Below are 25,061 nucleotides of genomic sequence, written 5' to 3'. Positions count from 1 at the left end.
AGATTATAATCTTTCTTCAAAAGTTCTAGTATCCGTCACATCGGAATTATCGATTATACGAAATTAAGAAGTAGGAGTTTGAAATATCTTCTAATGGCGTAATTTTCATGCCAAATTCCATTAAAATCCGTTAAACTATATTTATGCTATGAAAATCAGATAGAATAATTCGAATGGCCGTTGATAGCTGGCAGCACGTTCTCGGCTGAATGACGTGACAGGCAGAAATACAAGACATGAAGTATCCATAAGGAATATTGTTAAAACACTAAAAATGAGCCTTAAAATAGTATGAGAGAATGGAATAGATTCATCTAACTCAGGATAGAATTCAGTGGCGGACTCTTGTGAACACGGTAGCGAAGTTTTGAGGTCCAGAAAGGAAATACCCTGTTTTATGTAGTTTGTTCTAATAAGAGATTTGTAAGCAGAACATAAGACAAGGACTTTCACCTGTCGACTGGAATTCTGCAGTGTAAAGACAGTATTCCCAGACGGGGTTCTTGTGAAATATGGAGCATCTACCAATTAGCATCGGTCTCTTGTCTTTTCGACCCTCCACTACTACTTCACACTCACACTTCTCTTTCTATATCATCCCCTTGAGGACTCTACATCGAAATGAAGGGAGGGTCTGGGTCGCCATAGAATTTAAGCTAAAATACAAGAGCAGACAGTTCGGCAGTGAAAATTTAAATATATAATTGAGGAACTAGCGGTTTGGAAGCAGAGACTCTATAGCTTCACTGAAAAATAGGATATTTTATGTACTTGTCTCTTTAGGCGAGTGGTATCTATATTTGTTTTGCATTTTGCACAGACATTGAATAAGTCAGTATCGGTAACAATATGGCGTAATACTACCTCTCGTTGGTGTTTGTTTCTTAAGTTGTTTGCAGTTTATTTAGCAACCGTGTCTTTGGCTCACATTATACACGATTCAGTGTTAGGATGACTAATGAATAACGAATTAGAAGGAAGCGTTGTATTATCCCAGCATTTGTGTGGAGGGAATGGATATCCGGTCTCCGTGTCGAGATTTGAACCTAAGAACTTGCGAGTAGAAAAAAGATTGCCATCCACCCAGACGCGACTAATGATAGTATATTTGACACAGAGGTTACTTCAGCGAGTTGTCTGTGAGAACTGTCTCCCAGTTTTAAACGTGTTGTATCAATGGGTATTGTTGAATGCTAACAATCATTAATTTAGCCATTAGATATCAGTTAGAATTGTATGTATAGTGGAGTGTGTGTGTGATGGATGGTTTGTAGTTTCATACTTTTCGTTCCCAGAGTTCTTTGTGACAACACTTTGCTGTCGACTGCGTTTTGAATCCTCTGAGATTGTCTTGCTGGGGCAATTTTTATCGCAAACGTGAGCAACCCCTAAAATTTTTGAGATAAATTTGTCGGCTTTACTCAGAGATTCCTCTAAACATCTGGAGAATCACTAAAGAGTGACGTCGTTGAGTTCGGTTTCTGCCCTTCTCGATATCAAGAACATCGAATGCGTTTGTTGTGCATCAAGACACATTCGCTCGAAAGAAATGTGCAATTCGCATCTGTGACCAATGGACGATTGTAAGATTGTGCTTACAGACAGAAGACGACGATAAACTCAACGAGATGCTGCAAGGAGACATTAATGCGAATGGCACACGTCTGCTTGGAAGAGGGGCATATGTGAACAGAAACCGAGACAATTTCGTTAATGTGGAAATATTACATGTACATCTGCGTGTCCTATGGCAAGAAAGTGTTTTCAAAGTAGTTTACTGTTGGGGAATAATTCGATGGCATGCTGCAAGAATTTTTTGGCCTTCTGTACGGTTTTTTATTCTTTTTCCTTGCACGATTTAGGTCCATTAGACCCGCGAAGATGATTCGATGAGTTTGCTATAGCCATGATCAAGGCGATCGAATCTGAAACTTCGGTGAACTTCTAGAAGACAGCAATCTTCGTGAAAGCAATTGTATCCGACGTTGAACCATTTAAAAAGTTTAGCGGGTGCTACGCGCTATAGACCACTGTTGTGCTAAGGACAGTTCTGTTTCTCAGTTACTGGTACTGACACTTTGTCAATATACACACATACACTATGTCAGGAACGCCCCCCACCGTCCCCCACCGTCCCCCAACAACCCGCCTCATGTGCAAGTACAGTGTGTTCATAGGAAAACTGGGGGCAGATATTGTTTAAGGATTGGTACAGTTTTATGTGACACGTGATACTATGAATTGTACTAATTAAGTCTTCATAAAATGTTCTTATCTACTGCCCAATAATAACAAAGAAATTCTGGAAAGACCTTGCTATGCCTCCTTCCACCTATGCTTAAACGTTAGCATGGATTACAAATTAATTAAGCCAGCTTAATAAAATTAATATCAATGAAAACTGCATAATAATGAGATTAGTAATGTTAACTATTCGCTTAGTATTTTTAAGACATGTAGCATGTATGATAAACCAAGAAAGGAAAACATAATTTTGGTAATAAAACCTCTCAAAAGTAGTCACTTCTAGTGATGCCCAGACATGGGATAATAATATTAAAATGTGTCTTACAACAAGGTTTGCGGTTTGACTAGAGTGGACTGACTCAGGTTGGCGTTAAACTACAAATTGACGAGCTTTTGTGTGAAGAGTAGAGTTTCGAAAAGCATGCAGTTTCTTAAACTTGATAATCGTTCGTTTGTTGCCAAATACTCAAGCCCAAAGGTCACAGCCGGTCCTATACCTTTTGAAACCAGGCTGGCGAAATTATTTTTGAATTTTTTACTAGTTAGTACAAACTCGTTTATTTCCTTTATTTCAAAGGATTTGTAAAAAGGACGTAAGTCTTTCTACTGAAAGTAGTGTCAGATACAAGCTACTATAGTAATTTATGCACAATTAAATAAAATTTTTATTTGAACCCTGTTACGGTAATTTCGTCAATTATGAATAAGTATTCTTACAGGTAATGAGAGTTGACTATTATTTTTCAAAAACACTGCATGGAGTCGTTTTCTTGGCCGCGGGGTCCGACTGGAAAACTATCCTTCTCCGTAGGTAAGAAGAAGTTGAAGCACCCCAGCCCAAGCCAGATGAATCTAATCCACATTGCCACACCTCATTTCTTTGGAATCCCTAAACTCAGGACACCAAGAAGATTGCTTTCAATGTTAGTCTCTCTCTCTCTCTCTTTCTCTCTCTCTCTCTCTTTCTCTCTCTCTCTCTGAGTAACCGAAGAACCACACATTTTGTAAAATTATGTATTGAAAGAACAAGGTTGAACTCCCTCTTCAAATACGAAAATTCTAGCAAAATCTGTGGTCTGCGGTTGAGGATTTATATGTGTGTGTGTGTATATCACCCCCCTCCAACCGACGCACGCACATACACTTCCTTCTTTATGCAGACGAAGCGACATGCCCCTATTGACGACTTTCGAATGCGGGTATAAAGAGACAGAGAATTTTGGAGTTGGGCGGGGGGGTAGTCTTTTGCTACCCGCCTTTCCCGTGTTTATGGCGACTCGACAGCACCCTGTCACTTTCATTATTCCCACTACAGCAACTGACATCCAGACGACTTATGATCTCTTTGGTCAGCGTATCTGCGTAACGGAAGATATAGTTGTCAGTACGTGGCACGTGTGCCATGCATAGAACATCGTGACCCCAAGAATGGTATGTGAATACATTTAAAAGACAAAACGACATTAATTTCTTTCTTTTTCCAAACTTAAATATTAGGCCGTTTAACTTTAACTGGAAGAAGTGTAATCGAAATAAAGAATTACAGTTTTGACAAATACAACAATATTTAGTGACCTAATTTAAAGAAGGCATTTGAATTTTGATATTATAAATTATGCTCTCAGAGTTAGATGTGCCATTCATGATCAATTTTGGAAATTTTGACTTACGGAAATGTTTCGAAACTCAGAAATAATTTTAGCACAGATATGTCTACCGTTTTACAAGTAATTATCTCTGTGAAAAAACCTTTTCATCATTGAAACAAATCAAAGACAAACAGTGGTCTCGACAACGAATTCTAGTTTTAAAAACCTGGCGATTTTCCCACCAACAAAATTACAACCTGGTTTTTATAAATCGGTTGGGGTGAAACAGAGACCAAAGACTAAAAATTCTGGTAATTTAATTTTTTAATATGTGAATTTACGAATTACTTGCGGTTAAGATGCAAACTACCTATATTAATACATATAGCTCAGCGGCACATCATATTTTTGGTCCGGAGAAATTGAATACGTCAAGGATGAGATTGAAACCACTGGCCTAGAAGAACGTTACACTTTTTAAGCCTCTTGTCTCCACAAACACACCCACTTATTCTTCTTACTCTTTGAGAATGAAATACGAACGAAATTTACGTAAGAAATTAGACCTCCCGAATAGGGAACAAAAATTCCACCAACAAAAGAACACTCACAAAGAATTACACAGAATAGAACAAATCTTACATCCAAATTAATATAACGCAATGACATAAACATTAATTACTCCAAAACACTTGAAATAATTACGCTGCTATTACTAAAGAAATTAACTAATTATCAATTCAATTAAATAACAATTATTTATTTTAATCCGTCTGATCACAATATAATTTTTTATTTAAAATTTCTTATAATTAAGATAATAAAATATCATTCTGTTTATAGTTTAGATGCGTCATGTTTGTGTTAAAATTCAGTATATATTTATTTATTATTTCAGTCTATACACAAACTTAGTTTTTTTTAAAAATGTTGTTGTTAAAATTAAAATTTAGCGTTTTTCATCGCTATTTCGATGTTACAATTTCAGCGCTTATTATTTTACGACATGTTTCGATGCTATTGCATCATCTTGTCTCCAAATGTTCCGAAATGTAAATCGATCAATCGATATGGAACATGAATGATATTTTATTATCTTAATTATAAGAAATTTTAAATAAAAAATTATATTATGATCAGACGGATTAAAATAAATAATTGATATAATATTCACAATATGACGCAATTACACTATCTTATCAATTAAATAAATTAATATTTCAAGCTAAATCGAAATAAGCCAGGTTTACTTGTCACATGCTACCGTAACTGACTTCCGAGATTTTAAACACGAGTTATCACAAGCAGATGCTCATATTCCCTCGTCCATTTGTCCTTGAGTTCAAACCAACCCCCACGAAACCCAACACCAAAATGCGGGACCAACATGCCGGCCGGCTTCCATTTAGACAGCGAATTGAAATGACAAGCCGCGCTTTATAATTATAATTGGGTCTATTCTGCTGATTCTGCGTGTTAAGAGCTTCTAAACTAGCAAGGGTTTTATGTATAGTGGTAGCAAATGTTTTGGTTTCCGATATAATTTGGAATGTTGTACTTTATTGCACCGTAATTTGGAAAATTTGTTGTATTTTCGTATAATATTCAAAACCATTCGTTCGACTATGTCGTGGTCCAGCGACAGGATATTTGATAACTGTTCTTGACATGATCTTTGGATTGCACCGAGAACTGCTTCGTGTTTAAAATAACTCAAACCAAAAATTGGATTATTCTTAGGCACAGAATTCATATGGTAACAAATGATGTGGAGATATGATTAAGAGCTGAAAGGAAATGGTCATGACTTGTTTCAAAATACTGTCCCAGATAATAAAGTAACGCAGAAAGCAGTCAGAGAATTGATATTCATTTCAAGATTCGAACCAGGCGCCTCTCGAAAAGAAGTTTAGAATATAACAACTACTTGAACGTGCTCGATTTAATAAAACATTCGCATGTGTTTTCTAGCAGAAGTTTCACAACGAATGTATACGTTTATAGAACACAACAGTTGCTGAAAGCAACTCGCAAGCCAAGTAGAATCAATCCATGACGCTTCGCCCGCCACTGATATCGAAACGCACATTCGCACACGATCCTGAGGCACGTGCTGCCACCTACCAACAAATTTTCCCAAGATTCGTCTTAATTGGTTGATTCTTGGTTTGTGTAACTTCGTATTTCCAACAACCTGAGTTATCTAGGCAGAATCATTTGTCTGTGTTCAGGAAACACCCTAAAATTATATGGAGAGACTGAGTAAAACCACAAAGAACCTCGGACACAGTCGTCGAAGTCCGGTTGAGGTTTTAACCTGGTACTCCCCTTTAAGTTCATGGACCAGGTCATTCATAAAAGAACAGTCGCTCATCTGGTTAAGATATTCCTCAACTTGTGTGGAATCCGAAGTCTCATTGACGTGTTCACACGAAACCGTCGCTAAATCTTACTCTGATTCAATTGAATCCGTTCCCTCGTACTATTTCCTTAACACACACGAGTATTATCCTCTTATCTACGTCCACTTAAAGCCCATTAATCTGTTATTAATTTTGTTGCAGCTTGAGAAATATTAATATAATTGTAACTCACATATTGTTTTCATTAAAATAATTTGTCGCTATTACTTTATAAAATTAGACACATTGTTCTCGAAAGCCATAGAATGGATTTAGTTCACACTTGCTTTAACAAATTTCCAAGTAACTATTGTTGCGTCTTCCTTCCAACTTCGCCCCTTGAATTTGAAAGTCTATTTTCCACACCCGGTTCTAGATTTATTATTTCTTAATGAGTCAAAATGGCGATTCGTCGGAAGTGTCCTGCTGTCTGTCACCACAAGCCGACATTACAATGCGAAGGTCTTTTGTTCTCTCTGCCCAGCCCTCAAGCGGCGAATAGGTAAAACTTATCAGCGTCATTCATAACCTCGAAGACAAGGGAGATGTCGCTGCTAACACGTTTCTCATATGGGCGTTTCATCTGGTAGAGGTATATGGTATATTATTGTTTCTCTTGTTCTTCTTTCATCCTTTGTGTTCTTCCTTCATCTCTTCGCTTCAGTATTGTTTAAAATTTTCATTGATATTGACGATACTGAATTTCATCAAAACTGGTGAGAAAGTGGGAGGACTATAGTGGAATTGTCATTCCTGTTGCAACAGAATCAAATACACTCTACGAGAATTTGTACCAAAGTGCACCGGAAGTAGTCAAAATCAGTTCAGATACCGAACGTCGCTTCCTAGACGTTAACAAACTCCGGTTTCGTATTCAGGAGGCTCCTGGTTCAAATCTCGGCCTGGAAACCGACCTTCCCAGTTGTCCATGTATCATCTTATCTTTCGTAGCTACTGAACTGCAGACAGCGTCGTTAAATAAACAACAAAATTAAATCGGTCCTCTTACCAAGCATCTTGTAAGGTAACGGTGTAAATGTGTATTCAGAATGTACCGGTTCGAATCTCGGCGCAGTACTGGCTGTTCTAAGCTGATTCTTTTATTTCCTTAGTCTCTCCAGGTAAATGACGAGATAGTATTAATAGTTTGAAATAGGCCATGTTCCTTATAGATCCACCATTCCAGGCTTGTTCCTCGGGGTAAAGTCTTTGTGGTTGAAACAGCATCATAAATAACATAAGAAGCAATAAATCCTTTTGAAAACAGAGTAAATCTAGATTAGGAGTGGACAGAACGCATCGCGTAGTCATGCAGTAGAAACATACTGTCTCCATCTGCAAACCTATATGGCATCAAAACCCAGAGAAACAATGCCAGCCTCATGTTCCTTAAAGTTTATTTTATTACTGTAGATCAGTAACTGGTTGAAAGGAGTTCTAATTCAGTACATATCACACTCTTCCTCTCTCTGCTGAAAAAGAGGTAACAAGATCTTTGAGAAAAGGCGTTTATTTTCCTGTGTGTGTGTGCACAAAGGGTTTCGTCAAAAAAGAACTAGGGGATGAGGTGCTTTTCGTGTGAATGGGCCCTCCCGCGGTGTATCTTTACACTACCCTTCCTTATGATTCCCCTTGCCCTTGTCCGTAAGTGGAGTGGGGGGAGGGGGAAACTGTTCTTGAGTTTGACACAACAGCAGCGAAAAGGGTGAGGACATCGGAAAAGACAGAAATGCGTAATTGTGGCTGCATTAAAATGAACTGTCGTGTTAAAGACACAGTACACCATATGAGTACAGGAGTGGCCAAGCGAACTTCACTTTCCAGTCACGAAAGAATGCATTTTGAGAACTACCGCATCAGTACAGCTCGCGACGATTATTACTTCACCGTATTAATAATATGGGCGATTATTAATTGTTCTTTTTCATCCCTTGGGAAGAGATCTCGTCATTGGACTATACTGAGACAGTTGAAATCAGTCCAAACTCTCGCATTGTATTTCTCGAAGATACATTTTAATGTATTGTTTTATCTATACCTTTTTGTCCCAAGCGGTCTCTTTTTATCAGGTTTTTACACCGTAATTTTATATGTACATGTACTATGTAGGTCTACTAACCAATGGTCTCCATGCAGAATGCTTACTGTGAAAGCAGTAATGCTTCTCGCCTTTCGTGGGAACTGAAGGTCCTTTACCGTGTTTATAGATATCCTCAGTCTACGTAGGATTCGAGGTTCTCACAGCAGAGTGCGAAGATGTTCGTGTAGTCTGATACAAGTTTACCAACGTTTCAAAGGCCCTTACTGCCTCCATCATCAAGGCGATGTGTTTTCGTCCATACCGTGACAGAGAGACAATATCGTCTTCGACCGTGTGTGGTACAAAAGACAAGTCATCGTTAAGAAAGCGGATGTTGCTACAAAAAAGATGGCCTGCCAGTGGCCATAATTTGCAATACTAGATTGCAAGGTGGGGTGATATTCTGCATTATCCCATAGACTACTCGTTTCCTGACGGTCCTTTCACTCTTTAGGCCATTCTTTTTCATCTTCTTTTGTTATACGATGATACTATGTTTTGTTGTACATCTCGGCTTCATGTATCTCATTGTGTCATTCAGTTGCATTAGATTATAATACTACACGAAAATATATAATATATGGGGAATGTTTTGATATCTTTGCCGTGTCCGTCGAGATAGCACAGTGCCAACATACAGGATATACAAACTTGTAAGTGGAATGATGATGCAGGAAAGGGTTTTGCAACTTGAAACGTGCACAGAATTCTATCCTGTTGAACGATATTACGCTTTGTTTCAACAATTTAACATCGTTTTCAGACAAGTATCTGAAAGCATTTGAACAATATTCTAAAGTTGAAAGAGCGCAGTGACTGTTGCCATATTCTCAAAATCTCTCATCTTTCTACCAGAGATTTTCAGTAAGACCGTGATTTCTGCCTCGTATTGACCCATTCCTACAAATGGGACTGCTGGTCGGACATGAGGGGTAAATGTTGCAAGAAACGGTAGAAAGATCAAGTCAAAAATAAGGATATTTTGCCACTTTTAGGATTATATAAACAAGTATACTCTTTTTGTCTTCACTGTAGCACTACTCGCTTCTTAACTAAATGCCAGTATGCAAACAATGTCGCAGTTTCAGAAACTTTGCCTCTCCAACAGCTTAACGAGATTTCTGACCATCAGCAGAGAAGGTAAAAGGATTAGCACGTAAACTTTACTACTATTTCTTTCTCAACCAAATGGGGTGCTCCGACAAGATTCTCTCAAAGGGCTGAATTCCAGATGGTAAACAATTAGACATTTTATTAATGTTTATATACTGGGATACTGGGAATGACCCGTTCTTCAAGTGCCTGAGCACTGCGGGTCCCAACTTTTCATTGGCTCAATCTATAGACATTTGGTAGGACTCCTTGGACGAGGGATCGGCCCGTCGCAAGGCCTCTACCTGTACATGGGACAGCACGACACAAAAAGACGCGGACAGACATCCATGGCTTGAGTGGGATTCGAACCCACGGTCCCAGCGACCGAGTGGCACAAGGCCCACGCCTCAGACCACGCTGCCACTGCGGACCCCCTAATGTTTATATGGTTATATTTAATGTTATGTTAACATTTTAAGACAGATTGTCTCCGTTATCACCGCGCCATTGTCTGCTACGTTACCTGTTCATTACCATGTACCAGTTTGAACTAAAATAAAGAAGTCGTATGAATTGCTGTAAATACAAAATACACAAATTGAGAAATGACCATTGCGTAGCTCACTCCAACAAATACATCTTTGTAACAGAGGAACTACAGTATCAGAATTTCATAACAACTTACCCATGTTACATATGGAAACATCAAATATACTTGAAGTTCATTACATTTCTCACCCTTCATACCTTCAAAAACAATTATAAGATATAATATTGATAATACAGTATAAACGCGTAACGCCGTGCTCATAATACAAAAATTAACAAAATTCATAACTGAAGAAAATAACTATTTCAACTGTCAGTATTACAGAGGAATATAATGCGCTTAACCTTTTGAACGTCAACCAAGTACACATAAAATCTGCATCATGTTTGCCTGAGAATGTGCTACGACCCTCGGTAGCATTTACTTTTACTACCTATTCTAAGGATAATATTATGTCTAACGCGTACCAGTACAAATTGCCTTTTTTTCTTTATTCTTTTTTATAAGTAGCCACAGTGATCAAAAGAATGTCAACTGACGAGTTTATTTTCGTCATAACGGTGTTGGCACTTGTGAATTATATCACTGTTGCATGGGCTACTTGAATGTAGCCTGTCCATTTATTATTCAGATTAAAAACTGAAAATTGAAAAAATATATGTACTCCTGACAGCCCACAGTTAATCTACCCACTTCTGTTTCTTCTACAGCCGTAAAATATGACTGAATACGAAAGCGCATAAAAAATCTGTGTAAATGAGCAGGTCAGTTGATATCCCGTTTCTGTTACGGTTGGAAAGGATGTTTTACTTTGTATTCTTGTCATATGTGTAGAATCCTTGTCCAGTCTTTCTTCCTAACTTCCCTTCCTCTACTAGTTTCGTTAACAGAGGAATTGGCTTAAACAGCTCGACATCTGGGTACTTCTTGTGCCATCCTACAACGAAAACAGTAAACAAAGTCATCTTAAGCAAATACAGTACGTGATAACGTATTTTTGGGAGCTTGACCATGAATAAGTGAAAACAAGAATAGCAAATATGAAGAGAAAATTATAAATTACACAATCAAATACTAAAATTGTTTAAAATCCTGTGATAAATGGATACCTTTCCTGCTAATTCATAAAAATTTTGTATTACTTACACAAGCTGCTGGCATAGTAAATACAAAAAATGTTTTCCTTACCATCAAGAATAAACTTGGTGGTGTCATTGCCAACATAATCTGCGAGTTCAAATGGCCCCATAGGATGACTAGCGCCCAATTTCATTGCAGTGTCAATGTCCCTTGCTGTAGCATCACCTGGCAACACAAAGCACACTCATATACAAGCAGCATCTACTACCTGCATCATTCACATGCTGAGAAAATGTCATTATAACACAAGATTAGAAAAACGTTTGGTGCCAAAGGTGACAAAATTATATTCTTAGTATTGTAGATACTGTAGGATTGCATTAAATATTAAAGGTATTTTTATAATTTCTTAGTAATGTTATGGAAGTAAGCATTATTATAAATGAAACTGACAGTTGTTAATAATCCGTGGTGTAACAGCCCTATGAGAGCCAAAGCTGGCTGCTGGCCTCACGTTCACATGCCTAAGCAGAGGTGAACGATCATCCAACCAGATATCAGGTGACGTGTGGTCAGCACAACGAACCCCCAGCCATTGCCAGCTTTCCTGACCGGATTACGTTACCCATTGTAACTCCCCGATTTCCTCACAATGTTGGGTTGGCACCGGTCAAAAATCTCGTGAGCAATTTCTTTCCCCGAGACTGAAACCAGCGCACATTCCGTATCATCGGTCCGAAGCATGATGCCTCAGACCGCGCGGCTACGGCACGGTACACTGACAGTTGTTAAATTCAAATCAATCTGTATACTTCTAGAACAGAATTTGATGGATAAAAATTGCATATGAATCTTGTCCTTTTAAAGCATGTAGCTTGTAAATATTATATTTTAAAATTACTTCCACGTGGAAATATGTGGTAAGATCATAGTTGCGAACAAGTTTTGAACACAAAACAAATCGGTAAACATGTTGATTGTATTTTAATTCAGAAACTGAAACAGCAGTAACCCTTCAAGCTTAAAATTACAGTGGGTTCTTCACATACAGGAATGAAAAAAACAACCTTCAACATAATTAACTGTATTCATGATTATCAGACCAATAAAAGACCACCAATTTAGTGTTTTCACATTGGCTGTGTGGTTATGTTGCATTTTGTTAACTTACCCCTTTCTAACATTCGGACAGCCTCCGCCAACATTGGTACCAATAATCGGTTAACCACAAATCCAGGCGTGTCTTTGCAAGTAATTGTTGTTTTTCCAAGAGCTTTTCCCCATGCTGTAATTTTCTCATATGTTTCATCAGATGTCTCTGGTATACGGATAACCTTTTTTAAACAAATTGCATAACTGGATTCTTCAAAAATAATTTTCATAACTAAAAATTAATCATACCAACCCAAACACCAGCAACATTCTCAAGTTAAAATGAAAAGCATGCATTCACTTATAGTTCTTTGCAATACCAAAACTAATTCTGCAAAACTCAGTCTTTCTTGATATATTAATAGTCACTCAGCTAGTGAAGATTTTCCCTGTAGGATTTGAAACAGTCATCTTAAGATTTTCCCTGCATTTTATGGAACCAAAAGCTTAATTCAACAAGAAATTGCCAGGACTGCTTCATAAATCCAATTTTATATTATCATCCAATCTAGTCTGAAATCTCACACGTGGTTCTTTTCCTGTTGACAAACATTTCTCAGTTTTCCCATGCATATTGTAAGCACAGGCCTAAAACTGATGTGTCCCATTTATTTCAGACCCTTATTTTTTATACCTTGCTAATTTCATATTCTTTAGCAAATTTCACCAGACATTAAAACATTTCTCCCTTTTGAACTGTTGTAAATATGAAATTTGTGAGATAAATGGATGGATTTTATTATAATATTTCATTCAAACACACTTTAATCAGAACACATTGCTTTAAAAATAGGTTAGGTTAGGTTAGTTAATGTGTGTGGATAAATGACATATACTTGAAAGTTATTATATTTTATTTCAATAAATGACAACATAACCTAACCTATTTTTAAAGCGATGTGTCCCGATAACTCACAAGTACCAGCTATTTCAATGACACATGAAATTTCATGGATAAACCTATAATTTTCTGCCATTTATACATTGGATCACTAATGGCATAACAAGAGCTTATTTACTGCTTTAAATTTGAATCACCATAATAATACTGTGCCTTGTTTTCATCATGGTGGCATTATACCACAATGTTTGTAAGATTAATTTCCACTACCACGTTCCAAATTTACCTCTAAAAGTTTCATGACTGGGACCGGATTGAAGAAATGTAATCCTCCAAATCGATCTTTCCTCTCTGTAACAGATGCAATGTCTTGAATGGACAACGATGACGTGTTTGAAGCAAATATTGTATGTTCTGGTGCAATCTGAAACACGAATTGCATTTACAATTAGACTGCATAATGGGCAATCTGAATAAGGGTGAACTTGCAAAAAAAAGTTTTAACAGCACTAATATTAATATAATATATACCATGTGCCTATGTATCTATCAAAGTTACAGTTTCATTCATATCTGGACATTTTGGACCTCATAATTTGAAGTACGTGGTGATGGAGAAGCAGAAGGGTTGAAGTATTTGCTAAATCTAACAATATGTCCTAGCACATAATCCACATATTCTCATCAGCAGAGTAAAAATCTAAGTAACACAATTCTAAGGACTTCCATAACTCAGTAATAAATTCTGGGAAGAACTTTCCATAATTCCTTCAGATACATTTGTCTTTAGGTAAGGATAATTAGATCAAGGTGAAGGTTGAAGTTGACATGGTGTTGTTATATAGATCATTACTATCATTTTAGAAAATCATATCATATCCATTTTCATGGTGTCATAACCCAGGTGATCACCATGGAGAAAAAGGAATGTTCTAAAATATAATATGATACATACTGAATCAATGCTTGAGAAAAGTTTATGTTTAAGATCAATATTTTCAACAATTGCTTCGACTACAAGGTCAGTATTCTTCACTGCTTCTTTCACGTCTATGGAAGTGTGCAGTCGGCTTAGTGTCTCCTTCACAAATGTCTCAGCATCAGTGGGCTTGTCCTGTGAATGAAAGAAATTTTACTGGATATTTGCAGGTAAAGTGACTAATGGATGACATCAAATAACAAGGAAATAGGCATGTTATTTCTACAGGTCAAACAGCACTGTAAACACCTATGATGGACTAGTCATGTAACTTAGAAGGTGGAGACAATAAATATATTAGAATTTTGGTGGGAAAATCTGATCTTAAAGTTACCTCTTGGTTGGTAAACAGATGAAATGTGAAGATAATATTAAGCTGGATCTTTGGCACAGATTTTGGCAGTTTTGAGCACTGCTGAGGATTTGCATTATATTAAGTTACATATTGGTGGGTAAGGGTAAATGGAAACTTCAATTTCAGTATGGAATTTATATGAGTAACATAACAACAGTGAAGAGTGTGACTGTATGACTTCTTATTATGCAGGTATATACTATCATATTCAGGAGCTGCCTCTATACAGAAATAGACCCATCCCTTCTAGTTCATCACTGATAACTGTCCTATCATATTAAATCAGATTAACTCTGTCTCTAATTTGTTTCAGTCTAGTCACAAAATAATTAAACATAAAATCATGTCTTATTCTTTGGCATAAAGAAGAAAATTAATAAATTTGATTCTGTTTATAGTACCCCTTTTTACATCCTTACCAAGCAGACATAAGCAGGAAGCTTTCCATATGCGCACACTTTTAAACTCTTCTGGTAAAATAATATAAGATAAACAATAAGTGTATACCTTGTAGAGTTTCTTTGCCACTTTTTGTAGGCTGCTTTCAATTCCATTCCTTGCCTTCTTTACTGCATCTTCATTAATTTCAATAATGGTAACATGATGGCCTGTCTGGGCGGCCACCTATACAATGGAGCGTAACCTTAATACAATCATAAATGATTAAGAAAGTGATCATACAAAATGGTAGAATATTTATTCAGACCAGTGTTATTTTGTTTCTTTAGAAAGAAAAGTTCAGTTACTCAGAGGAAGAAGGTTTTTAAAAAGTTCAGAAAGAAATAAACACACTGTTTCACATTTCCAGAAATAAATGACCCAAACGCTTAAAAAAATTATTGTTTTTACCTGTGCAATTCCAGAGCCCATTAAACCACCACCAATCACTGTAACATTTTTAATAGCGGCTGCCATTGCTCGTGAAGAGGACAAGTACCTAGTCACCACATGAAATGGGAGTGCCATAGTCTGCTACACCCTGAAATTTGTTTCACTGTGATCAATTATACAAGCCTATATATTCTTTCAAACAAGTTCATCGGCTGTGAATATACTCCGTAAAAATATTCAGAGTCCAGTCAAGGTACAAAGTTTCAACTAGATAAACATGCTATTTGCTGTACTCTTCGGTAATCTATTGAAGGCCTTGAAATGACTTAGCATTTTCAGGACAGTTGTAAATGTGCTTATAGATTGGTAAAAGAAAAATATACCTAACAGTTCGGTTTTATTTTCACTACTACTACTACTACTACGTTGTTTATATTTGTCAAGATGTTTTGCCTATACTGGACAGCCATATTTCATGTAGGGAGTGTTTTGAATATTATGTTGGTATTCCTGCACACTTTGATTGAATTTCCCGTGCATTTAATTTTCTTTTCAGTACGTTGTGAGGCATTGCCTAATATTTTCATTCTTTGTACCCCTAATGATGGAGGCAGTAAATTTCTCTGAAATGTCGGCAAACATTTATGTTCCGTAAGATGACCATTATATACACATTGCCACAGAAGACAGTCATCTTCAATTAAACTCTGCTTTCTGTGATTCATGCTCTTGTTCCTGCTATCTATGTTGGTATTTTCAGTGCTACTAACTGTACGTCGTAAGTTGTCAGCACCACAGATTAAAACATAGAAGAGGTTCCGTCTTGATGTGTGTTGTGTTATTCGATTGAACTTCAGTTGTGGTTTTGTTAAGCTCATCGAGTAAGAAGAACGTACGAGGAGTTATGGTGAATGTAATGAAAGGTATTTTAATAGAATGGTAAGTGAGCATTATGTGGTGTATCAAATAGGTTATGTCTGTCTGATCAAAATGGTGGCTTATTGCTTTAAAAATAATGTATGATCTGAAGCCTTTGCTTTACTGTCCCATTGTAGTTAAAAAAAAGTTCTCACATGTGTGAAGTCAAGAATGTTTGAGGAAATTATGAATAAGATTTTAGATTTCAGAAAGCAGTGTTTTGCCTCCCACATTGATCAGTTCTGATGGGATCAGATCACTACATGATATATACCTTTTTATACTTCACTGCAAATAACAGATATTAGTGAGCTACAAACTAGAAGACAAACATTTGTTCCTTCTGGGAGCTAATTTCTCAGGAATGAAATAGCAAGAGCATGAGGCCGACCACTGACCTCCATTTACTGCCATAGTTGAGAATGAATGGTGCTTAGTTACAGGGTCAGCTTTCTTTAAAGTACATTAATTTATTATACATGAAACTGACCAATCAGTATACTATAAACAGCAGTTACAATGCTACATATACAACATTGTCCATTATCACATTCTAAAGTTTAGAAACACATCTTAAAGTAATTTTATTTAACACTTCTGTTATACTTTTCACAGAAACTCCATATTTGGATCAATTCCAAAATGCTCCTGTAGAGTTTTCTGATCTATAGAAAATTTTTTCTCACAATATGACACAACACATTGTATGTTGCAAAGCCATCTGTTGGCTGACTCAATTGCAATCTGAAAAAGAAATGTATCACTTAATTAAGTACACATATAATGAAATGAAAATAAACAAATCTGATTGTGTTAATGAGAAAGAGGCATTCTGATAAATGATGAATATGTTACAATGGGAAGTAGTATGTTGTCATGTACATGAAAAGGTTATTTTTAATGGTGAAGTGAGACACAGTGGTGACAGATTTAACTTAAACAACCATCTGTTCATTTCATTTACATTAGTAAGATACTGAAACTGAAGGAATGAGTCAGATAATTGTATTTCTACAAAGTTTTAATGACCATAGAAAATGTAAGTTAATTGGGCTGGCTAAAAACTTATCTACTTTAACAGAACAAACAAGTTTGTTCATTACTGTTTTCACAAAAGCTTATCAGACACTATCCTTGACCATTGCATCCAGTTTGTTTTTATATCCTACTTCTCCAAGTTTCATTTTAATATTGTCCTCAGATCTACACAAGAACTTCAAAGAGATTTTGCTCTTTTTCATTTTCTGACTAGAATTTTGTATGCAGTTATTTAGTTGTTTATTTTAATGATGTTGGGTATTTCAGACTATATAGGTCACTTTACAGAATCATTAATGAACAATGAATTGGAAAGGATAAAGGAGTAAGTGGGCATGGCAACATAAAAGCAATATCTTCAAAAATATGTTTCATACCTGAGATTCATTTTCCATTTTATCGCATACTTCATAATCTTGTATCTTTTTTAACAACAACTTTTCTTCAGCCGTCAGTTGTGCCACTCTCTGTAAAACCTCATTACGTTTTTGTGTCGGTTCTCGTCCAATTTTTGCTGCAGCAACATTTTCCTGAGATATCTTTATTTTTTTATTGACATCATTCAGTTTATCTGTTACATTCTCCAGTTGCCTTTTCTTGGAATGTTTAGTTTTACTGAAAAGAAATGTAATATATGTATTTTATAAGTAAAGATCACAGTGGTTCAACTTAATATATACATTTTTAAGAAACATCTTGCAAGTTTCACTTTGCTGAATTTGTTCCTTTCAATATGCAAAATTTCTTCAGGGGCCAAATAAGAAATTTTTAGAAAATTTATAAAGAATTCTATCATTTGTTGACTCAGCACCATAGATATAATATCCATACTCAACTTAAAGTAGGTCTACCTGAACCAGATTTGTCAAGAGCTTGTTGCATAATTGTGACATCTACAAGACATTGGTCTTTTAGTGGATAATACTAGTCAGTCTTCAACAACCAGAAAGAGAGTATGTTTGTTATCTTCTGGCTTTAACTTAAAATTGAAGAAAGTACCATCTTGCTGTACTCAAGCTAAGTTCTGAAAAACTAACTTATACTGTTCCTTTCCATTCAGGACAGTATCAGCTGGGGACTGATTAATGAATAAATGTATGCAGGAAGTAGATCAAGCACCTAGGAAATGCCCAGAAATAAACTGATGTTCCAATCTTGTCTGAGTCCACTAGGCCATCATCCACCAAACTTTGAACTACATCCTTGACTGACTGTTCAACGATTCCTTTCTCTTTTGGTGCAATTTTCTCCAGTTCCTATAAAGAGAAAATGTATTATAGGTTTAGATATACTGAAAAATCAGATATAGAAGTCAGTGACATCCGTTTTATTAACACCCTTACTTTCAATTGGAAAAATTCTTTTTTCTCATGAAATATCTGTAGCATTCTCTTTCTTTTCTCTTCTGCACTTACTCCTTTCTGCTTTGACATGATTTCTGCAATTATTGAAACCTGGAAGAAAAACTTATTTTGAGATCAAGCAAGTTTCAAGCATCTATTTATCAATATACAATATCATGTTTCGGCAGTTTTCATAACAAATCAGAATTGTGTCATAGCTTCGTGATTTTACTACTTATTCAAAGTTTATAAAATTAAAAAAATATATATATTTATAAACTTTCTGGAGAGAAGCAAATACTTCTACTTTATTCTGGACGCAGGTCACTAGATACCAAGATGTAACTTATAGACTAGTTTCAATACATAGTTAATATTTCTTAGGCCATACATTGCTAGAACTTGAGGTCTTATATACACTCTGATTATTCATGCATTGAATAAATTTTGTATTTCAGTGATCAGGCCATGAAACAGTTCTTGTTACATCTGGATGAAACAGTGGCTTTGGGAAGGAAATTTATTATCCAAGATTTAGACGAGAGACATCTGTTTATTTCAGCTGATATCCTGGAAACCTTACAAGCTCGTGTTGATGATTTAATGGACCAAATTAGTTTCCCTTTGGCCGACAGAGGACTGTAAACTGAAGGAATATATCAGAGAAAATGGCAACAGGAAGAGAATCTGGACGTTTGAAAGATGCAAATCAGAAGAGAGTTCTTGATGAAGCAGCCCGCCGAAGGAGAATGAGAAAGGCATTAGAAGCTCTAGAACTAGATAATTTTCATGATGATCCCCATGCAGATTTGGGTAAGTCTGAATTAGACCCATTTCATGTCTGATCAGAATGTCACTACATTTCATGAGTCTTCTAATACATGCTATATCAGTTATATGTCTTTTCTCATTAAATTGCAGTTATGAGCAAGAAGGTTCCAAAATTCCAGGAAACATTAGAATCTAGAGGTGGAAGGAAAAAGAAAACACGCAGTGCAGAATACTATAAACAGAGGTGAGGTCTTCTTTCTTTGTCTCATTAATGATGCCATATGAACTGTCTAGCTGGAATAACGTAAAATAAGTAAGAAAAACAATGATGAAGAGTTTGACAGGATGCGGGAGGAAGCAGTTTTGGCCTGTTTTAAGATCCTTTTTCTGAATTTGCATGGATCATCACAGGAGAGCCAGAAAAATCTATTCCCTGGCTGAGATTCAAACTGGTAGTCTCCTGAATATGGTACAGGATTCAGTCCATAAGAAGATAGGATAAATTACTAATAATATTAATTACATTCTGATGAAAAGTATTGTTAATTTTTCCTCTATGGTTCAAGGCAATTTCCTATTGCAGGTTCCGCAAAACATTTGCACAATTAGTAGAAGAAGATCAAAATTACAATCCAGATCCACCTAATTACATAACAGCTCAAGCTGCACCATCCAAAGTCCCTGAAAGACATTTCTGTGCTGTATGTGGTTTCATTAGTAACTATAAGTGTATTCCATGTGGGGCTAGATATTGTAGTGTAAGATGTCTCGGCACTCATTTGGACACCAGATGCTTGAAATGGACTGCATGAAAATGTTGGAAATATTGTTTGAATATTATTTGATGATATAAATTGAAAATAAAATTTAACTTTCATAATTATCCACAAATATTTCCACTTCCCAAATCCATGTTACCGTCATATTTGTATCATTGCACTGTGTAAGCTGACAGAAAGGGAAGCTGGTAAAGCAGCGTAGAGGAATTGATTAGCTAATACTGTAATGTAACTGAAGACTAATAGAAGACAAAACATCAACATTTTTCAAGTGTGGTATAACATAACCTAAAATGATGTCACATTAAAGAAACTGTTTTTAGTTCAGATTTCATTTGAATGTAATGCGTTCACCTCATGTTGGATGTACAGTGAAATTGAATGTACAGAAACTGAAATGTTGAGGCAGGTCTGTAATACAGGTTATGAAAATTGACATGTTGCACCACTCTTGAAAATGCACTTCAGAATTGGTACACTTTGCTTATTTGTATTCCATCATGTCATACAGAGTAAGAGAAATTCAACGGATCAGAGTATTAAACACAGAAAAATCATTAGAATAATAGTGGGTGTTGAAGTCTTGTAAAGAATTATTTATATACTTCCCCCGTGAGTGAATTCATGCAGAAGCCAACGTAATGCTTAATATAAATTCAAAGTGTGATTACGGATTACTGGCTACAAATTTAAAACAATTCCTATGCACGGGAGCACGGACACTTAATTCTTGTACAACTGCAAAATGAAACGCTTTTGATAAAACTGCATGAAACTTGCCTCCGCTAAAGTTAAAATAAATCAACCACCAGTCGCAATCAGTAATGCTTATAAAATCAAACCAAACGTAGTTTACGATAACGTGTTTTTGTTAGCGATAGATCAAACTTACCGGTGCTCAGTCGAACGAACTTCGAATTGTGCACGAATCGCAAACAAACCGTTCAGGGATACCAACATAATTGATGAAAGATATTGCAGCATATAACTCATCGATTTCTCTAGACAAGAAATTTCCCGTCTTTTATGGAACCCCGAAGATTCATTACCGTGTTCGCAAAAGATTGCTACAGTCCACATAATCTTCTTTTTGATCAACGTTTCTCGACATGCAGCTACAAGTTAAGGTAACTTACTTCATCGAATTAATATTTCAGTCGAAGTGCTTCTATAACATTTTTAGTGGGTGTCAGTAAGTTAAATTCGGTTTTAGTTTGGTTGCTGGGACACATGGTACTGCCATAGTTCAAAAAAGAAAGATTGTTTTTGTCACGTCAGTCAATATAGTGACTGGCTACGGACTGGACGACCGGAGCTCGATCCCCGACTAGGGCAGAGGATTTTTCTTCTAGCCTCTGCATCCTGACTGGTTCTGGGGCCCACTCAACCTCCTATCCAGTGGGTACCGGGCTCCTTTCCCGGGGCGTGATGCTGGCCACTCACCCTTATCTGGTGCCAAGGTCAAGAATGCCCCCGCCCCCCAAACGACCTACACGGCGTATAGTGGGACAGATTTACTTTTACTTTTTTATATAGTGAAACAGTTTTACTCCGCATACGGTCCCAAAGGCTTCGCGTGGTGACGCTGTGCGGAGAAAGTTCGGGGGGAGTTGTATTTTGTCGATAGGAGGTTGCGTAGTGTTAATTACTAGAGAGGCTAATCATTTGTGAGAGTTTTTCAATTAAATATGAACCCATTAATATGTATACGGAACACGGGCCCAGAAGAGGTGCTCGTCAGTGGTCAGTCAGACCCTGAGGAAGAATGCAATGGGGTTATCTCTGTACTCCGCTCTCCCCGATCATGTTAAGTTCATTGCTGCCAGGCTACTGTATAATTTTAAAGATTAGAAGAACTATTCGCGAACTGAAAAAAGTTAATAAATTGATAAAACTAAATTGTGACGAAACTTGGTTGTCGCACAGGTATTTATCGTATTGTAAATTTGTGAAGTTGTGAATATGTTCTAGTTGCGTTAATAAACAGCATTTTTCTGGGATTTTTTGATTTCCATTTTAATTAATCGCACTGAGAATTACAAAGCGCCTTGAGTTTCCGTGTCTCGACAATTGTTTTGCCGATGTTGTAGGTTAGGACGTCCGTTTGCAAACGTAATAACGAAGCCCGATGCATTATGGTTTTCAGATGACTGTTACTCGTAAATGTTTAATTTAGATTGGTCTGTTATGAGTAGTACAGGTGCATGCTAAATCTGTTTTCCGGAGATACGATATGAAAATGAATATTTGGATTATGGACTAAGTTGGTGAGGAGGGGCATAATAATACGCTGTTGCAGACGCAGTTAAATAGAGCTTATCATGTTGTTACGAATTCCAGTGCCGTTTCGAGGGGGTCCTTTAATCTTAGAAAAACTCGAGGTCTATAACAACAGTGTGTCTCAGATCCTGTGGGCGTCTGTAGAATACACAAGATGATATAATACATTGGATGGACTATGACTTTTTAACCGAGGGTCATGGAAGTATATTGTAATTTAAAATTTGTTGTGCTGTGGAATCCAGAATTTTCTTGTAGAATCGAGCAGATCGTAAGATAATATTAAGATTTATCTTAGGAAACTGAATTGTGACGATGCGAGTTGAATGGAATTCATTGTGGATCGGGTTTAATGGCGGCCTTGATATTATCTTAACCCTGATTAAATAAAAATTATGTTAATAAGCAAAATTATAATTTTTTTATGTTTTTTTGCACGTGTCAAGAGATATTTGATAAAAATTTTGATCCGCATTCTATAAAAAGGAGTGACATTTGGAGAGTTGGTGTCACTAGTTCTTCACAGGACTTATTAGATACTCTGAAGGTGCTGATAAGTCTAAATATAGATAAATCCGCAACTGTATGTAGTTATCTGAGTATCTGTTATCTTACAATACGTTACTATGTATAACTGAACATCTGTTTGGCGAAGATAAATGAGAAATAGTCTGAAACGGGAGAGAGAAATGTTTATCGTAATCCCCAGCCGGTGTCATTTTGTATTATGTGACAGAAATTACGTAAGACTGTGGCTTCATACAACAATGGTTACTGGACGCTGCAAGGTTAATTTTAATTATTTCTTCTGTTCAGTTCCTTTTATGCCAGCGTCAACCTAATTCCAACGATGCCGTAAATGTTCGTAATAAGTTGTTGAAAGGAGACATCGAGAAAGTTTAGAATTGGCAAAAATGCGATTCGACCTTCATTGGGTTATTACAAGACTGACAAGATCACGAACAAATTACAGGCACAGCAGAAAATGTATGTGTGAAGTTAAGAGTATAAAAATAATTTATAATAACAAGTAAAATGAAGACAGACAGAATGCAAAGCAGACTCTGATGTAAACCATTAATTGTGACAAGGAAGTTCTGGATGCCTGAGGAGTGCTGCCTCATGGCGGATGAATTTATTTGTCTATGTTTTGTTTAATGACGCTGTCAGTGACTCAGACTGTAGCGTCGATTGAGAGGATGAGAAATGAATAATGAATTGGGAGGGATAGGGAAGGACGCGGTCACGACCTTTTTTAAGGTACTATCCTTGGATTGAGAAAAACTACGAAAAAGCTGAGTCAGGGTATTCGTCTCTGGGCCGAGGGTTTTAACCGGGAGCCAACTATGAATAAGGGTGAGGCTATCTTTCAGCATCCAGCCTGATGTCCTGGTATCGATCACATTCTCTCATAAAACGCATACCCAAGGCCGCCATTTCCCGTCCGGCGAATGTGACGATGTAAAGGACTTCAATTTTGAAAATATAGGATTTGAGACTTTTGCGGAGGATCCAGTCACATCAGAACCCTGAAGGTGGGGGACAGAGTTTGTTCCCGAAACGTCGATTTACTACGGTAACCAGTTAACGCGGCTGATTGCCCGAGACGACCGGCTAGCCTCTCAGATATTTTTCGTAGTTTTCTCTCGAAGCGAAAACTGAGGTTTCACCTTGAAATATTCTTGAATAGTTTTCTTTCAGATCTTTGCCCACTCGCAGTTCATTGCCATTATCGTTGTAATTTCTGTGTTGCATTTCCCTTTTTAGTTATATGTGCTGAAAGAACCTAAAATAAGTCTAAATCTTGGGTCCGCTTTGTTCCGCCGTGGTGCTGAGTAAGTGATCTTTTTTCTACGTACGAGGCAGACGCATGGTCGAACAAGTCACGCTTGTTCGACCATGTTTAGGCATAGCGGTATTGAACCTTCGGCCTCAGAGTTAGTTACTCGTATTTAGTTAACTGGTTAGACAATCTTTCTAATCAGTTCTCTCACTATAGCATGAAAAGCCACAACCTTGAAGCAGAAATCTGTCAGCGGTATCCTACTTGTTCATTGTCTTCTGTTTCATACACTTTTGTGTTAACATTGGTATTTACATATGTAGCTAATTAGGCTACTTTATCAGTATGATTCTTGTAATTTGATCTCTGGTAACTTGCTGGCTTCGCAATTATACGTGTCACTAGTATTAATTGCATAATTATGTTCATGATTTTGTTTTAATATCCTGTACCACTTTTGAGACTTAGGAGTAGATTGAAGAAACGTTAAAATGTATGGATTGGATTCATCTGGCTCAAGATAAGGACCAGTGTTGTGAATATGGTAACTACCTTATTATTTTAAGAAAGGTTGAGAATTTCTAGGCTGTCTGAGCGACTTTTCGCTCTGCTGACACTTTAATTAATCAGTATCTTGACACCGGGAAGTCACGACTTTATATATTTAAATAATTATGTACTAATTTCTTTCACAAATTGTCGTAATGGATTTTTAAAACAACATTAGTTCTCTTGAAATGAATAAAACTTCATTTGATTGGGGCAGAATTTGAAACGGCAACCCCAGGTTTCGAAGTTTTCAAGGCCATGCTTGTGTTAGTCTGGGTCATCTTTTTGTTTCAATTAAAAATAATTAAATTGATGTTCTTCTTTCACAGTAAAGCACTTAAATTTTACAGTATCTGAAGAAATGTGTTACAGGCGTGTACAAAATTATATAGACTGCCA

The 25,061-nt window shown here is 36.6% G+C and overlaps 4 protein-coding genes across 6 annotated transcripts; 2 read left to right on the top strand and 2 right to left on the bottom strand.

Moving 5' to 3' along the window:
* Nucleotides 1-9,278: 9,278 nt before the first annotated feature.
* LOC110831040 (hydroxyacyl-coenzyme A dehydrogenase, mitochondrial) lies at nucleotides 9,279-15,682 on the bottom strand. Of its 2 annotated transcripts, XM_022066586.2 has the most exons (8): nucleotides 15,585-15,682; nucleotides 15,220-15,349; nucleotides 14,878-14,994; nucleotides 13,992-14,150; nucleotides 13,323-13,460; nucleotides 12,215-12,377; nucleotides 11,152-11,268; nucleotides 9,279-10,900 (listed from the first exon to the last, which is right to left on the bottom strand). In XM_022066586.2, the coding sequence occupies exons 2-8, from the start codon at nucleotides 15,334-15,336 to the stop codon at nucleotides 10,770-10,772; spliced, it is 942 nt and encodes a 313-aa protein (XP_021922278.1). In that variant the 5' UTR covers nucleotides 15,337-15,349; nucleotides 15,585-15,682; the 3' UTR covers nucleotides 9,279-10,769. The 2 variants fall into 2 exon arrangements, with proteins under 2 accessions (XP_021922278.1, XP_021922277.1); XM_022066585.2 differs by lacking the exon at nucleotides 15,585-15,682 and having other exon boundaries at nucleotides 15,220-15,524.
* Nucleotides 15,683-15,928: 246 nt separating this feature from the next.
* On the top strand, nucleotides 15,929-19,145 carry Tfb5 (transcription factor B5). The gene is made up of 2 exons (XM_087358784.1): nucleotides 15,929-16,140; nucleotides 18,959-19,145. The coding sequence occupies exons 1-2, from the start codon at nucleotides 16,106-16,108 to the stop codon at nucleotides 19,143-19,145; spliced, it is 222 nt and encodes a 73-aa protein (XP_087214910.1). The 5' UTR covers nucleotides 15,929-16,105.
* On the bottom strand, nucleotides 16,570-20,999 carry LOC110831043 (meiotic nuclear division protein 1 homolog). 2 transcript variants are annotated; one of them, XM_022066596.2, is made up of 5 exons: nucleotides 20,943-20,999; nucleotides 18,501-18,611; nucleotides 18,277-18,413; nucleotides 17,535-17,772; nucleotides 16,570-16,863 (listed from the first exon to the last, which is right to left on the bottom strand). In XM_022066596.2, exons 2-5 carry the CDS (start codon nucleotides 18,588-18,590, stop codon nucleotides 16,729-16,731), a joined length of 600 nt encoding a protein of 199 aa, XP_021922288.1. In that variant the 5' UTR covers nucleotides 18,591-18,611; nucleotides 20,943-20,999; the 3' UTR covers nucleotides 16,570-16,728. The 2 variants fall into 2 exon arrangements, with proteins under 2 accessions (XP_021922288.1, XP_021922289.1); XM_022066597.2 differs by having other exon boundaries at nucleotides 20,831-20,958.
* On the top strand, nucleotides 19,169-20,154 carry LOC110831044 (zinc finger HIT domain-containing protein 1). The gene is made up of 3 exons (XM_022066598.2): nucleotides 19,169-19,313; nucleotides 19,422-19,515; nucleotides 19,855-20,154. Exons 1-3 carry the CDS (start codon nucleotides 19,169-19,171, stop codon nucleotides 20,081-20,083), a joined length of 468 nt encoding a protein of 155 aa, XP_021922290.1. The 3' UTR covers nucleotides 20,084-20,154.
* Nucleotides 21,000-25,061: the final 4,062 nt, after the last annotated feature.

Source organism: Zootermopsis nevadensis, unplaced genomic scaffold, assembly GCF_977971745.1.
Source record: "Zootermopsis nevadensis isolate Lab colony 2312 unplaced genomic scaffold, Znev_1.0 Znev_ptg000030l, whole genome shotgun sequence".
Taxonomy (NCBI): Eukaryota; Metazoa; Arthropoda; class Insecta; order Blattodea; family Termopsidae; genus Zootermopsis; species Zootermopsis nevadensis.
The sequence above is the reverse complement of the archived record's forward strand: the minus strand, read 5'-3'. Positions and strand labels throughout refer to the sequence as shown.

Excerpts from the sequence above, each read along its gene's own strand:
- LOC110831040 (XM_022066586.2), bottom strand. The coding sequence starts at position 15,336 with ATGGCACTCCCATTTCATGTGGTGACTAGGTACTTGTCCTCTTCACGA. Across the intron at positions 14,995-15,219 it reads TGGGCTCTGGAATTGCACAG|GTGGCCGCCCAGACAGGCCA; the intron begins GTAAAAACAATA and ends TCCATTGTATAG. Across the intron at positions 11,269-12,214 it reads TGTCCGAATGTTAGAAAGGG|GTGATGCTACAGCAAGGGAC; the intron begins GTAAGTTAACAA and ends TTGTGTTGCCAG.
- Tfb5 (XM_087358784.1), top strand. The coding sequence starts at position 16,106 with ATGGTGAATGTAATGAAAGGTATTTTAATAGAATG. Across the intron at positions 16,141-18,958 it reads AAAGGTATTTTAATAGAATG|TGATCAGGCCATGAAACAGT; the intron begins GTAAGTGAGCAT and ends TTTGTATTTCAG.
- LOC110831043 (XM_022066596.2), bottom strand. The coding sequence starts at position 18,590 with ATGTCAAAGCAGAAAGGAGTAAGTGCAGAAGAGAAAAGAAAGAGAATG. Across the intron at positions 18,414-18,500 it reads AAGAATTTTTCCAATTGAAA|GAACTGGAGAAAATTGCACC; the intron begins GTAAGGGTGTTA and ends TTCTCTTTATAG. Across the intron at positions 16,864-17,534 it reads AAATGGAAAATGAATCTCAG|ATTGCAATTGAGTCAGCCAA; the intron begins GTATGAAACATA and ends TTTCTTTTTCAG.
- LOC110831044 (XM_022066598.2), top strand. The coding sequence starts at position 19,169 with ATGGCAACAGGAAGAGAATCTGGACGTTTGAAAGATGCAAATCAGAAG. Across the intron at positions 19,314-19,421 it reads TGATCCCCATGCAGATTTGG|TTATGAGCAAGAAGGTTCCA; the intron begins GTAAGTCTGAAT and ends ATTAAATTGCAG. Across the intron at positions 19,516-19,854 it reads GCAGAATACTATAAACAGAG|GTTCCGCAAAACATTTGCAC; the intron begins GTGAGGTCTTCT and ends TTCCTATTGCAG.